This window comes from Scylla paramamosain, chromosome 1 (assembly GCF_035594125.1).
Source record: "Scylla paramamosain isolate STU-SP2022 chromosome 1, ASM3559412v1, whole genome shotgun sequence".
Lineage (NCBI taxonomy): Eukaryota > Metazoa > Arthropoda > Malacostraca > Decapoda > Portunidae > Scylla > Scylla paramamosain.
In genome coordinates, this window is record NC_087151.1 from 28887725 (window position 1) to 28898520 (window position 10796).

Consider the following 10796-nt stretch of genomic DNA (forward strand, 5'->3'; position numbering starts at 1 on the left):
TAACATGTCACCCATTAATCCTAACGCTCACTGAACTCTCGGTCACGTGGAGCACCAGAGGACAACAAGAATAACATGAACCTGAACCACCATGAACAAACACCCCACCTGCCTGCGCCGCCTCAGGACGTGCCCCGAGTGCACACTTAAGCAACACGTGGCAGTCTTGGCGCAGGAAACCAAAAAGTCCCATAACCTAACATGACAGTGACTAAACTTATTCCTAACACACACACACACACACACACACACACACACACACACACACACACACAAACACACAATTAAATATCAGCTTTATGCAATAGAATCTCAGCATTAATATACGACATGCATGTGACCGTTAAATATCCGCCAATGTTCTCTCTCTCTCTCTCTCTCTCTCTCTCTCTCTCTCTCTCTCTCTCTCTCTCTCTCTCTCTCTCTCTCTCTCTCTCTCTCTCTCTCTCTCTCTCTCTCTCTCTCGCTCTCAGCCCGGGGCGCGGCAGTCTCTCCCTGCTGGACGCTACAAAACACTAAGTACACTACAGCTACAGTGACCTAGCGCCACACGTCACCTGCTTCCCTACACACTCGTCCGTCTATCACCTCTTCCTATAGAAAACTGTAATCTTATAAAACCAGTTATATATTTGTCTTCTTGCTAAGCTACTCTATAAATACTTATAAAACAGCGTGCAACATTTGTATCAACGTCGTACATACATACATGCATGCACACAGACTAGTACGTACACACATACATACGTACAAACGTCAATACATACAAACATACGTCTGAATTACATCGGCCGCTCATATTTTAATCTCTGTCTCGTTATATATAATACTAATATCTCCCTTCACAAAGGTTCACTCCGGCCAAGAGCGTCTAGTGAGTCTACACATCCAAAACAAGTCTACTTCTACATGTACGGAGTTTCATTGTCTTGTGTGCTATAGTGACTTCTTTCCGCAAGGGTGAAATCCAGGAGCCGCCCCACGCCTTTCACCCTTCCAAAAGATCACGGGTCGTATTCTCAAACGCTGTGCTCTCTCGTCAGGACTACTTGTGTCTTTTAACGTCACTGAGATGCTGAGTCGCGTCCTTATTTATTTATTTTTTTTTTTTTTTATGTAGGAAGGACACTGGCCAAGGGCAAAAAAAATCCAATAAAAAAAATGCTCACTGAAATGCCAGTCCCATAAAAGGGTCAAAGCAGTAGTCAAAAATTGATGAATAAGTGTCTTGAGTGTTTTCCTGCTAATGACACAGAATTCTCCTCAATCTATCATTAGAATCGTGAAAACACCCTTGAAAACACTGATAATCTCCCTTCCACTAGAGGCTGTTACAAGTAGTCGAGAGGAGACGCCAACACGTTTAGGAACACGGCGGGGCAGGAGGGCGGGGAGAGGCGGGGAAGGGGACAGCTTGGTCCTCAGAAAATTTTCCCTTATTGAGGCACTACATGCTAGAATTTCCATTACACTCTAGATACCCAACTTTGATTGTTTTCCCTTTTAAAATCTCAACGCGCCGCCACACTCCAAAATCAGGGAAGTGTCCTCCTCCGCGGCGTCTTAACAATATTCCTATACAGTACTATTATGTAAGTGGGCGAGGGTGTTTCGTGCTGCCACCCTCCTCGAAGGTTCCGCTCACTCTCACCAGGAAGGTCAGTGCTTGTGCCTAGCGAGCAGCGGTGCAAGCGTGACACCACCAGGACGCTTCTCTGTGCGGCGAGGACACACACCACCCCAACACTCTTCACCCAGGCTGGCTGACTTACGAAGGTGAGACTGACTCCTTTCTTCAGGGTGTGTTTTCTTCCTCTTACAGGTTAACTCTTCCTCCTTTAGGATGTGTCTTCTTGTTTATTCCTATATCTGAGTGGGTATTATTCCTGAAGGATAAGTCTTCCTTGTTGACTCACACTTCCTCCTGCAGGGTGAGTCTTCTTGCTAGGATCATGACGGGGCGTACATGTGGGCTTGTGTCTTTAGGAAATGGAAGAATCTGATGTCGCCGCCACAGTTCCTGACGTATTCCAGCTTATTTGCACTTTGACGAGAGGCATAATGAAAGAATTGTAAAGTAAATATCAACTCAAGGCGTAAACCAAAAGTCAGTACTGTGAAATAAAAAAAAAAAAAAAAGCAACGAGAGAGAGAGAGAGAGAGAGAGAGAGAGAGAGAGGAGAGAGAGAGAGAGAGAGAGAGAGAGAGAGAGAGAGAGAGAGAGAGAGAGAGAGAGAGAGAGAGAGAGAGAGAGAGAGAGAGAGAGAGAGAGAGAGAGAGAGAGAGAGAGAGAGAGAGAGAGAGAGAGAGAGAGAGAGAAAGTGGATGCTGGTGTATATCACTCAGCTTTTATTGTACATGGAAAACAGGATAAGAAGGAGGAGGAGTAGCAGGAGGATGGTGAAAGCATACTAAACTTTAAAAACTCCCACAAATGAACAAATATGTACACATAAATGCAATAAAATGGATAAATAACAATAAAACTTCTACAATCAGATGGAAAAAAAATAACAATAAAATGTCAGGTTTCCGTCAGTAACAAGAGTGGAAGGCTTGGGAGTGCCAAGCAGGGAGCACAAGGCGATCAAAACCGGCACCAGTAAGGATCAGATTCCTTATATAGTTTCTCCCCATCGTCCGTCTCCCTCATATCACGTTGTTTACTTCATTGTTGTCGCCACCCTCACCTTCGCTGCTCTGGTCTTGGTGGTGGTGGTAGTGGTGGTGGTAGTGGCGGTAGTAATAGTGGTAGTGGTAGTGGTAGTGGTAGTGGTGGTAGTGGTGGTGGTGGTGGTGGTGCTGGTAATGGTGGTGGTGAGGCCGCCGCGCCACACACAGCACGGGAAGCACTCAGCACTAGTGGAGTCACGTCACACATCACGTACCTACTTAAGAACGCACTAATACCGACCACGATATTGTAACAGACTTCACAGCACTTTGTTACGAATACTCAACAGGAGCCGACCAGCTGTGTGTGTGTGTGTGTGTGTGTGTGTGTGTGTGTGTGTGTGTGTGTGTGTGTGTGTGTGTGTGTGTGTGTGTGTGTGTGTGTGTGTGTGTGTGTGTGTGTGTGTGTGTGTGTGTGTGTGTGTGTGTGTGTGTGTGTGTGTGTGTGTGTGTGTGTGCGCGCGAGTGTGAGTGCGTGTATCCTCGTGGAACGCAGCGTCAATACTAAGATGAATACTGGCTCCGAAATCCAAAGCTACCGCAGAGGTAATGATCAGGGAAGGGGAGGTGGAGAGGTATTACATACTGGGAACTCAATAAATGAATGACTTCTTGTTACGTCTATCCTAAACGACTATGATTACTACGAGGCGACACACAGCCATTCTGGAAAGCAAACACCATAGGAAACTAGTCAACTATGTGTGCGGCTTCTGATATCGAGTCTGGTGTTCCGCAACGAGACACGGAGGTCAGCAGGTGAGGCAGCGCAGTCTGCGTCGCACGGCGGACGTGTGAGGAAGAGACAGCAGCCACTTCCGGAGGCCTGTCAAGAAAACACACGAGATGACCAGCAGAGCGCCCATCAGGCTGAGGAGGTCAGGCAGCTCCTTGAAGAAGACTGCTTGCCAGATGAAGGCAAACACCACGTCCGCCGTCCTCGCGATGGAGACGGGGCCAGCCTGCTCCAGCTGGAGCGCCTTCGTCAGAAGAATCTGTCCCCCGAAGCTGAAGACGCCAATAGCCAAAATCAAGTAACGCTCGTAGCCGCAGCGGGGAACACAGAAGTGGCCGCTGATCCACGACACCACGGGCGTCAGGCACAGCGCCACTATCGCAAAGTTGGTCATGATCACAGAGAAGTGGAGGCCCTTCAGCACCCGTAGGATGACGTACACGTTGGCTGCGATCACCGTAGCTCCAATGGCCGCCGCCACGCCCCACCAGTTCTCAGTGGTGTAAGCGTCAGACAGCGACCCGAAGAGCAGCGGAGGGCGAGCGATGAGCACCACTCCGGCGATGGTGAGGATGATCACTACACCATGGAAGAGGCCGCACGGCTCCCCCAGAAACACCCGGGCGAACACCGCCACGAACACTGGTACGCTGAAGATAATGACAGAGGCGTCGGCGAGCGGCATGTGCCTGAAGGCGTAGAATTGCAGCATGAGGGACACAGCACCCACCACGCCGCGGAGGATTAGCATGAGGCGTCGCCCCTTGGGGAAGGGCGGGTCGGCGCGACGTACTAACAGAGGCAGCGTCGGCAGGAGAATTCCGAGGAACCTGAACACTGCCAGCTCCATGGGGTTAATGTCGCCCAGGATCTGTCGGGAACAATTCACATTACTTGAGGACGATGAGGGGAAAAGCCGCGCCCATACGTCTCATAACCAGATTAACATGATAAACTAGTTCTGAGCATTATTATCATACTATAAATCCCCATGAATTCCCCAAGCAATGCACAAACACTGCACAACACGGCGGCTGGAAACATTCTATAATGGACCTGTCACAGTCTGAGAAGCACCGCTATAAAGACCACTGACCTTCACGATGAGGGAGCAGAGGGAGAAGAACAGCGACCGAGACGACAGCCATGAAGAGTCCCACGTGGGGCAGCGCACACGCCCCCCTTCCCCGCCCCTCCGCCACCTCCTGCTGTGTGGACGACAACCATTACTATACAAGAAAAAAAGTGGAACAGTCAACATGATGAAAAGTCCTAAGGGGAAAGCTGGAAAGTACAGTAAATTATGTTTCACCACCGAGCTTCTCCCTCCTTCCTCCTTGATCCCACAACCAGTAATGGCTCAAGAACCCTTTCCGTGAGACAAAGGGTCGACGGGGACATCCGGGCTACCACCATTTGCCTCCACCCGCAGGTGTCCCCAGGTAAAGGTTACGTGGCATTCAGAAACTATACACCTACACGTACACATCCTAGGAGGAAGTGAGGGCTCGCGTGGCCTCTTGGATCTCAAAATAGGTTACTTTTCCTCATGTACGAGTATATTTATTAAGAATTTGGTTTCTCTGATCTTGTAGTAAATTAGTTTTCCCACTAAATGAAAAGGTGTGTGTGTGTGTGTGTGTGTGTGTGTGTGTGTGTGTGTGTGTGTGTGTGTGTGTGTGTGTGTGTGTGTGTGTGTGTGTGTGCACGCGTGCGTGCGCGCGTGCGTGCGTGCGTGCGTGCGTGCGCGCGCGCGCGAGCCAGACCCAAGACTCACCTGCCGCAGTGGGTAGGGGTGGAGCACGTCATTAGTGGCTGGCTGGTGCTCTGCCTCCACCAGCGGCTCCAATTCAATGCCAGTGTCCGGCCCGGAGAGGAGGTGGGCATGGTGGTGGGCGTGGTGGGCGGGGAGGTGGCGGTGGTGGTGGTGGTGGGCGTGCCGGATCATTCTCCAATGGCGTCACCTCAGCTTCAGTCCGCCCCACTCTCCGGCTCCTGCTGCTGGCGGCTCGGCCTCTGCTACTGGCGGTGGAGGAAGTGCTGGCGTTGGAGGAGGAGGTAGTGGTGGTGTCGCGGCCTCTGAACAAGCCCATTATGCCTGCGGGAAGATATAAGGTGTGTGAATAGATGATCATGAATAGATGATCATGAATAAGGATATGATTTTTATGGAAAAGCCACACAGTGTCTCTACTTACGCAATATGCATAACACTTTACCATACCAAAACGTCCGGAAGTAAACTAGCGAAACTTTTATTAGGTTTTTCTATCGTTAACTTCTTAGGAATGGCTAACTGAACGGGTGATGTCCTTCCATATTTGTATCCTTTTCCAGTATAAAATAAATTAGTACATCCTCCTCCACAAATAACAGAAGACCCTAAATTACACTTTATTTTTTTCTGTTATACTGTAATCATTGCAGTCTGACGTAGTGGAACCAGTCTAGAGATAAGTATGTATGCTGATGTTGGAAACTCCTTGTAATCCCCCTTTGTAATGAGAAGGCCAAGCAGAAAGCCGGTGGCGCTCTGACTCACCCCTGTGTCTGGCAAGGCCCCACGAGACGTGATGCAATTTAATTTCTGAAGCAAGCAATGTTTACTACTCTGCTTTCTAGAATTTATGGGCACCAGGAGTCCGGAAGCTAATTTCAAAAGGCTCTAATGAAACGATGCAACAGACCATTAATTTCTAGTCAAGGGCGTGTTGTCTAATTAGCGGGCAGGTGTTATAGCAATTGACATTTAACTTAACTCTGATGTGCAATGATCACTGGCTAGCAGAACAGACGAGGAATGAAGTGCTTTAACATTTCTTGCACTGGTCATTCTTAATTGGTATCCTGAAATACGCACGTTGTCTGGCTGTTTCTTTTTAGTGAACCATGTTGACATCTAAGAGTTCGCCTGGATGTGTGTGGGCAGCGGGGTGGTCAGCGTCGCGGTGCTTCCCCCTGATTTAAAGGTCCTTATTTTGAAACACTTCTGTGTCGCACTTCCACTCCTTTGAAAAGACTTTAATTTAAGTTACACAGGTTTTTAAGGGTGTTTTTATGGTTCTAGTGACAGATTAACAAGACTTATACATAACCAACAGATGAAACACTCTTGAGAACCCGAATAATGATCTCTGTGGCCTTTGAAAATGTTCGTAGTGAGAAAGCAGTGTTTCTGAATAGGAGCCTCAACACGAGCAGGACGGCAGCGACAGTGGCGGTGGCGATGTAGAAAACAGGCGGCAAGAAGGATCCCTTTATATCGGTGTTCCTGGATTGCGACATTAATACCACCTTGCCACTAAACCTGCATTAATACGAGTGTGTAATAGAAGTAATTGTTTCCTTTATGGTCTCAATTAAAAAACAAGCAAGCTAATAACACCAGCTCAGTCATTTCCTATCAGTAAATGCACTGCACATGCAACGCTTGGAATCACGTGCCATGAATCAAATCTGACTTACCAATTGTTTTTTTTTTTTCAGTGTATGTAGCTATTTCATTCCAAACATACAAAAGAATGGTTATCTTTTTTCTATACGTGTTAATGAGTCTGTCACAAAAAAAAAAAATATATATGAAAAAAGACCGTTCAAAGGTGTTTTCAAAAAAGTTAATTATACAGTGACGTCCCAGAAAGTTGGTCATTTCCTGTAGCGTCTTGGTACTTGCCTTTAGAAATAGCTCAGACCGTAAGAAAGAGGAAGAAAAACATAAATAAGTAGAGATTTCCAGACTTTATCAGTGAAAGAGATGAAAGAATGATTTAAAATGTCACCGATTTGTTGTGAAGCCAAAAACTATTAATTCTTAGCAACTAAAAACATTGTAAACAGTAGGATGAACATAAATTAAACACACAACCCTACCTGTGCCTCAGCCCGGGAGTCCACGAGCAGCAGCAGCAGCAGCGAGACACATTACCAACACGAGAATGAATGGAAAAAAGTCGACAGTCAATGATGAGGACGGAAAAAAATTCCAGGAGCCATTGTTCAGGGAAAGTTCGAGGTCGACTCGTCCCTCTGTGCCGGACAAAGGATAGAGGCTAGAGGGGGAGACCTTCATCAGTTTTTAGCGCGGTATTACTGGTATTACTCCCATTCCCCGTAACTCCGGCAAGAAACTTCGGCAGGAGGGTCGGTAACTCGGGGACTGTTAGGCTAGTGAGTGCAGAGAGAAAGAACTGAAAGTGTTATCTGTGTTTATTTCTGGTGAAAGGCGAAGGTGTTTCTTAGTAACTCTCGTGTCATTTTGCTTTCATCCAGCTATGCAGTGTTCACGAGTGTGTGTGTGTGTGTGTGTGTGTGTGTGTGTGTGTGTGTGTGTGTGTGTGTGGAGGAAAGCCTGGGTGTGTGAGGGGAGGGTGGGTAGAGAATGTTGCATGATTACGACATGAATCAGGTGTACTTAAATCTGTCCTTCCTTTTACCCTTGACGTCCACCTACCTTTGCCTTCCCATCCTTTCTTTTCCCGTCTACTTTGTGTTCATCCTACACCATCCCCCTCCTTCACTCCATTCTCCTGACCATCATTTGTTTCCTCCACCCTCCTTCTCTTCGACAAACAGAAAGATAGATGGATAGATAGACAGACAGACAGCCAGATAGACAGACAGACATACGCAAGGAAGGGAGAGGCCGTGGTCAGCGCCAATGTTAACCCAAGTCTCCCTTACGACACAACATAATTAAAATACAACCATAACCCATGATGAAGGACGCCATAAACACACACACACCCACACACCCATACACACACACACACACACACACACACACACACACACTCTCTCTCTCTCTCTCTCTCTCTCTCTCTCTCTCTCTCTCTCTCTCTCTCTCTCTCTCTCTCTCTCTCTCTCTCTCTCTCTCTCTCTCTCTCTCTCTCACTCAGATACGGAACAACCGGAATAGAATAACGGAAAATACAAGCAAAGCGCAAATAATGGCAACTATATAACGTAATAATGATTTAAGTAATAGATGACAAGAACAAATCAAACGAGTGGCTTTGAACAAATACGTACATATATAGATAATACTTAACAACCACATCCTTCTTTCTTGCTTTCCAGGAGTGTCAAACAAGTGGGCAAAAACTGGAATCGAGCGCTGAGGTGAAGACAAGACGCCAAACTTTAACAAACTAATTAATTACGAGAGAAAAAGTCGTAGTAATACATGCATAAATAGATAAGCTGACCCGGAGGCCTTTACTGATTATACATCTGTTCATACACACAAACATACACAGCTTTATAGAGTAAGACAGGGAGTTGCTTTATTTATTTATTTCGAGACTGACTGTTTATTTATGGGTTAAAATTTGATGTTTTTTTTTTATCGTGACCTACACAATGTAAGGATCAACACTGAAATTAGTAAAGTGAATAAATTTAAACCTAACTTAACCTAAGCTTAACATAATCTAACATAACCATAAATATTATCCATTCATTTTTCTCTCCCTCGCTGGCTTCTATTTCCTTTCTTTGAGGACAACAATGGGGCCGTCACACACACACACACACACACACACACACACACACAGCAGCCAAACCACCCCCAAGGGAGAAGGTCAGGCAGGTGAGCGTTCATAATTAATGTAAATCTGGCCTAGTGCGTGGAAATTAATATAGAAATTGAGATGATAATTGTGTCGATGGTGATGATAATAGTGATGGGAATTAAAATTAAGAAGAAGAAGAAGAAGAAGAAGAAGAAGAAGAAGAAGAAGAAGAAGAAGAAGAAGAAGAAGAAGAAGAAGAAGAAGAAGAAGAAGAAGAAGAAGAAGAAGAAGAAGAAGAAGAAGAAGAAGAAGAAGAAGAAGAAGAAGAAGAAGAAGAAGAAGAAGAAGAAGAAGAAGAAGAAGAAGAAGAAGAAGAAGAAGAAGAAGAAGAAGAAGAAGAAGAAGAAGAAGAAGAAGAAGAAGAAGAAGAAGAAGAAGAAGAAGAAGAAGAAGAAGAAGAAGAAGAAGAAGAAGAAGAAGAAGAAGAAGAAGAAGAAGAAGAAGAAGAAGAAGAAGAAGAAGAAGAAGAAGAAGAAGAAGAAGAAGAAGAAGAAGAAGAAGAAGAAGAAGAAGAAGAAGAAGAAGAAGAAGAAGAAGAAGAAGAAGAAGAAGAAGAAGAAGAAGAAGAAGAAGAAGAAGAAGAAGAAGAAGAAGAAGAAGAAGAAGAAGAAGAAGAAGAAGAAGAAGAAGAAGAAGAAGAAGAAGAAGAAGAAGAAGAAGAAGAAGAAGAAGAAGAAGAAGAAGAAGAAGAAGAAGAAGAAGAAGAAGAAGAAGAAGAAGAAGAAGAAGAAGAAGAAGAAGAAGAAGAAGAAGAAGAAGAAGAAGAAGAAGAAGAAGAAGAAGAAGAAGAAGAAGAAGAAGAAGAAGAAGAAGAAGAAGAAGAAGAAGAAGAAGAAGAAGAAGAAGAAGAAGAAGAAGAAGAAGAAGAAGAAGAAGAAGAAGAAGAAGAAGAAGAAGAAGAAGAAGAAGAAGAAGAAGAAGAAGAAGAAGAAGAAGAAGAAGAAGAAGAAGAAGAAGAAGAAGAAGAAGAAGAAGAAGAAGAAGAAGAAGAAGAAGAAGAAGAAGAAGAAGAAGAAGAAGAAGAAGAAGAAGAAGAAGAAGAAGAAGAAGAAGAAGAAGAAGAAGAAGAAGAAGAAGAAGAAGAAGAAGAAGAAGAAGAAGAAGAAGAAGAAGAAGAAGAAGTACAGTAACTAAAATAACAACATTACCACCACCACTACCACCACCACCACCACCACCACCACCACCACCACCACCACCACAACAACAACAACAACAAAGCACCAGCAAACACACGCAAGGAGAAAACTTGCTTCAGTGTGCCAAGGTTGCGCAGTTCGGCGTCACTCCTCCCTACGTAATTCATGCCATTTTTTTCTACATTATTTATTCGCGTATACTCTCTCTCTCTCTCTCTCTCTCTCTCTCTCTCTCTCTCTCTCTCTCTCTCTCTCTCTCTCTCTCTCTCTCTCTCTCCTCTTCTTTACTCAGGCAACCTCGCAATTTTGGTGATTTTTTTTTTTTCCATCATCATCCTCTTGTTTTTCTGTCATTAGCTATTGTGCTAAGTTTCTCCTTCCGTCCTTCCTTCTGTATCCTTCCTTCCTTCCTTCCTTCCTTTCTTCTTTCTTTCATACTAACTTTTCCTTTTCTCCTTCCTTCCATCACGGCTCTTCATTTTTAGCTTCTGCCTCGCTTTCTCTTCCTCACTCCTTCATGTCCACGGTTATGCTATTATCTAATTACAGGAAAGCGGTATACAACTCCCCCTTTCTCTCTCTCTTTCTCCTTTAACCACCTCCCCCTCTTCTCTGTCTCATGCTTCTCTCTGGGTCCTCATAAATATCAGTCCTTCGCCCCCATCGTTCTCTCCATCC

General features: G+C 45.2%; 1 protein-coding gene across 10 annotated transcripts in view; it reads right to left on the reverse strand.

The window, feature by feature from the left end:
- Window positions 1-2614: 2614 nt before the first annotated feature.
- The window catches only part of LOC135102950 (solute carrier family 35 member G1-like), a 141011-nt gene continuing 132829 nt past the window's right edge, over window positions 2615-10796 (reverse strand). For 9 of the 10 annotated variants that reach the window (XM_064008713.1, XM_064008687.1, XM_064008731.1 and 6 more), the window contains 3 exons: window positions 5187-5507; window positions 4506-4617; window positions 2615-4280 (listed from right to left, as the gene is read on the reverse strand). In XM_064008713.1, coding sequence (XP_063864783.1) covers window positions 3426-4280; window positions 4506-4617; window positions 5187-5296 — 1077 coding nt within the window. In that variant the 5' untranslated portion in view covers window positions 5297-5507 and the 3' untranslated portion in view covers window positions 2615-3425. The remainder of the gene's footprint in view (window positions 4281-4505; window positions 4618-5186; window positions 5508-10796) is intronic. The other variant, XM_064008768.1, reaches the window with a different exon arrangement.